Source organism: Sinocyclocheilus grahami, unplaced genomic scaffold (assembly GCF_001515645.1).
Source record: "Sinocyclocheilus grahami isolate Dianchi unplaced genomic scaffold, SAMN03320097.WGS_v1.1 scaffold19.1, whole genome shotgun sequence".
In the NCBI taxonomy this organism is placed as follows: domain Eukaryota; kingdom Metazoa; phylum Chordata; class Actinopteri; order Cypriniformes; family Cyprinidae; genus Sinocyclocheilus; species Sinocyclocheilus grahami.
In genome coordinates this window covers 143,005-147,720 of record NW_015505198.1, presented here as the reverse complement: position 1 = coordinate 147,720, position 4,716 = coordinate 143,005, and the positions used below count along the sequence as shown (strand labels likewise).

The 4,716-nt window shown below is 35.9% G+C and overlaps 1 protein-coding gene across 1 annotated transcript in view; it reads left to right on the top strand.

Annotated features, from left to right (window-relative positions):
* The window catches only part of LOC107555109 (coiled-coil domain-containing protein 78-like), a 4,383-nt gene extending 3,443 nt beyond the window's left edge, over positions 1-940 (top strand). The window contains exons 3-4 of the mRNA XM_016237803.1: positions 1-82; positions 854-940. The exon at positions 1-82 is cut by the window's left edge and continues 5 nt beyond it. Coding sequence (XP_016093289.1) covers positions 1-82; positions 854-940 — 169 coding nt within the window. The remainder of the gene's footprint in view (positions 83-853) is intronic.
* The last annotated feature ends 3,776 nt before the right edge of the window (positions 941-4,716 follow it).

The window sequence follows — 4,716 nt, the reverse complement described above, 5'->3', positions numbered from 1 at the left end:
AAAAGACCTTGTTGATGTGCAGATTGAGGCCAATAAAATGAGAGAGCAGTATGAAGCGGAGATCTTTAAACTGAAAAACGTGGTAAGTGCGTGAAATATATAACCCCCCCCAATAACCAAAACTAGCGAGTACAACAATATATATATATATTTATATATATATATATATAAATCCTATGTAATCAAGTAATTGTTATCTATGATGTTACTTTATTGCAGTTATGTTATCAACCAACTTTGCATAGATGATAGCACAAAAGACCATTTTACAAAAATAAATATATAAGCAAACAAACAAATAAATAAACCTTATGAGGGAGCAGGACCTGGTACTCTACTAAAACGCTTCACACTAACCATGATTTTAATGTTTATAATATCTTAAAAACTTCATGCCTTATAGTCGCATTTAGCAGATTAAAGCTGGGCAATAATATAGTGACATTTTGCGACAATATGAACAATCAGACAGTTGAGATATGCTACATAGCATATATCACTTTATGTGAGTATACTGAATGAATGCAGATAAAGTAAGGTGTACTTATATATCTGACTTTATATATTGAGCTAGGCGATAATATTTTTACATTTTGCTACAATATAAACAGTCAAGTTGTACTGTATTTATGTGGATAAAGCTGGATGCACTTATTTTTTCCAACTTTTAATAAATAGCCAGGCAGTAATATAGTTTATAGATATAATAATACAATTTATAGATAAATAATCAAGCAGAGATACGCTATATAGCTATCAAGTATCACATTTCTTGTTGTTGTAATGTGCTTATCCATAATGTTTCTGTAATATGGTGTTTTTTATACATGTTTGATGTTGTTTTTCAATGCAGGGAGTGCAGAATAACCTGAGAGACGAGTTAGAGAAACTGAGGAAAAGCTACGAGGGGCACCAACGACAGCTAGAGGAGAAAGTGTGAGACACACCATGACATCTGCTCAGTTTTTTACCCATCTCGGGTTACCAAACACTAGTGGGCGGCACTAAATACACGTGAAATTGGGCCCAAAATGTTTTGTGATCACTGAAACCACATTTGTGCATGTGTACACGACCACAATAACAAAAGAGCAACTGCTCACCTGTCAATCATACACTGCGCTAGGGTTTTGAAATGTTGCCAGATTGGCAAGCACATTTGTAAAGGATGCAAAAGATTTCAAGGAACATCTTCAGTATGTCTGATATCAACATGTAGCAACACAGATCATGTGAAGCACACACACATGAAGTTCAGTAAACAACAGGTGCTCAATTAAAAGAACAATGAGAATTAGAATCATCTTCTGTTGTATATTTGAGAACAGCAGCTTGCCAGCTTTTTAGTGTTTCATAAGCATGATATAATAAGTGATGTTTGTACCCATGGTGTTATTGTTAACTAAGACTATTTTTGTAATTAATTTAATTAATTAGTTAATTGAAATAAAATAAAATATATATATTAGGTGAAAAATTGTAACTAGCTGTACTAAACTAGCTGTACTAAAATTGCTAAAACTAAATCTGCCATAAAAAATAATTAAAGCTAAATAGAAATGTTTAAAAGAAGCACTAATAAAAATAACGAGCATATAAAACAATTCAACTAAAATTAAAATAAAGGCTGAATTATAACAAAAGCTATATAATTATAAGTTTAAAAAATAAATTCAAAATATGTGTAAATACTATAATAGCATCTATTGTGTATAATACTGTAATACTAAAATAACAGTCACAAAATCATAGACCCTCCCCTCGAAATCTGATCACAAATTATCACAGGAGACGTATGTTAATAGCATCTATCTCACCTGAGCACCTGTGTTCGGATCGCCCGAGTCAGTGCCACACTCAGAAGAGGATACGATGGTGTCTGCTCAAAGTTTGACCCAGTGAGAGCAAACTCTGTGCACCTGCTACATCAGGAGGGATGTGGAGCTTTTATCTTTATGAGTGGGGAGGCTTTGATACATGTGTGGACTCGTTTAGTCGTGAGAGTAAAATTCCAACAGGAAGCTCAAGAGAGGGAGCGCGCCCAACTGATCACAAGGGCAACGGTTGCAGAGGAGCAGGTGTCTGAGCTGAAGGAGTATGTGGACAATCACCTGGGCAGGTACTGTATTTGAACACCCACCTGTGATATTAAGGAAATTACTTTCTTGGTGGCATGTGATGCTCAGGTGTGGCGTCTTTGTGCAGGTATAAACTGGAGATAACGCGGCTGCGCAGGCTGCTGGGATCACAGGAGGGGAGATCTAATAGTGCAAGAACCCATAAGCCCCGCCCACTTCACAAATCACTCAACAGCAGCAGTTATGAAATATAATGCAGCAGTGCATAAGCCCTACCCACCCCATAAATGAATTAAAGACAGCAGTTTTTAAATATAGTGCAGGACTTCATAAGCCACGCCTACTCCAAAAGTCACTATAAAATAGCAGTTATAAAATAATGTGCTGCTATCTATAAGCCCCGCCCACTTCACACGTCACTCAGAAACAGCAGTTGTTCAAATACAGGTGCATCTCTATAAATTAGAATGTCGTGGAAAAGTTCATTTATTTCAGTAATTCAACTCAAATTGTGAAACTCGTGTATTAAATAAATTCAATGCACACAGACTGAAGTAGTTTAAGTCTTTGGTTCTTTTAATTGGGATGATTTTGGCTCACATTTAGCCCTCCTCACTCTGTAAATCAGTCAGCAACAACATTTATGAGATATAGTGCAGTACATAAGCTCCGCCCACCCTGTAAATCCATCAACAACAGCAGTAATGAGATAAACCACTGAAATAGTACTAATGCTGTTAGACATTTATGCAGCCTGCAACAACATGATTTGGTTAGTAATTTCAGCTCATAATATGAAACTAATGGTGTGATAAGCTTTCTTAGGCCTAATTAAAATAATCATAAACAGCATTAGCCAATCATGAAGTGTGTTTACATGCACATCTTACACCAGAAGACACGAAATGTCATTTAAATCATTTTAAATCCCTTAACATCTAGATTTTGTTTTGCATGTAAACACCTTTATCATGTCTGTTTACGTTCAGATGGTTTCTCTTGTGATATGGGTTTATTGATTTGCATGCGAACCCTAAAAACAGGGTTATAAAATAGATTATTTTTGATCATTATCAGGGTTTTGTTGTACATGTAAACACTCGTTAACACCTTCATTTGCATTTCAAGTGCATTTTTACTCATGTTTAATGCTAAACTCACAAATGTCTCATTTCAAGAAGTGTGGATTTTGCACTTACTGATTCCGATTAAATAGTTTATTGTAATTATTAATAATTTGTTATTGATTTATAGTTGAATCATCAAAATGAAACAACACAGCAATATGACTTGTACTGCATGTTTAAATCCTTTAGAAACACGTGTGTGTGTGTGTGTGTGATTGAATTTGCTCTTCCTGAGAAACTATGTGTGGAATGTTTGTAAAGCTTATGTCAATTTTACGGGCTGCGAGAATGAAAGGCTGCTGACAATTAATTTTCTGATGGGTAAAGATAATTTCATTACAGAGCATGTAGATCGCACACATGCTGATCCCTGAGAAACATACGACACTGAGAGACAGACCTGTTATTTGTACACGCAATAAATCAGTTGCAGTGGTTTCATGGGCTAGTCGTATCAGTGTTTAGCATGTAAACACCTTTATCATGTCTGTTTACGTTCAGATGGTTTCTCTTGTGATATGGGTTTATTGATTTGCATGCGAACCCTAAAAACAGGGTTATAAAATAGATGATTTCTGATCATTATCAGGGTTTTGTTGTACATGTAAACACTCGTTAACACCTTAATTCGCATTTCAAGTGCATTTTTACTCATGTTTAATGCTAAACTCACAAATGTCTAATTTCAAGAAGTGTGGATTTTGCACTTACTGATTCCGATTAAATAGTTTATTGTAATTATTTGTTATTGATTTATAGTTGAATCATCAAAATGAAACAACACAGCAATATGACTTGTACTGCATGTTTAAATCCTTTAGAAACACGTGTGTGTGTGTGTGTGTGTGTGATTGAATTTGCTCTTCCTGAGAAACTATGTGTGGAATGTTTGTAAAGCTTATGTCAATTTTACGGGCTGCGAGAATGAAAGGCTGCTGACAATTAAGTTTCTGATGGGTAAAGACAATTTCATTACAGAGCATGTAGATCGCACACATGCTGATCCCTGAGAAACATACGACACTGAGAGACAGACCTGTTATTTGTACACGTAATAAATCAGTTGCAGTGGTTTCATGGGCTAGTCGTATCAGTGTTTACTATAAAACTTGTTTCCTTAAAAGATTTACATTAAAATAGAATAGAACTTTTAAAAACTTTAAAACTGCCCTGTACCTTCATTTTCAAAGAGCAAGTTAAACGTGAATGAGAATCGAATTCATCCTAGGAATTTAAAGTTGGAAATACTGCAGGGCAAACTTGAAAGCATATTACTGGAAAGAAAAAAAATAGCACGGATTATCTGCAAAAAGAGAGCGTGGAAAAGACAGAAAGAGGCTGAGGGTTTGGCAGATAAAGGGAGAGTGTTTGGGAAATGGGCTGCAGACTGAGGGGCTTCGAGCGCCTCTTTATGAGCCGGGGGAGAAAATTCAAGATTATGCGTATGGGAAACGAGGTGTAGTGAGTACAGTGGCCCCTGAACCCCTGGGAAAGGAGCAGGGCCGGGGAGG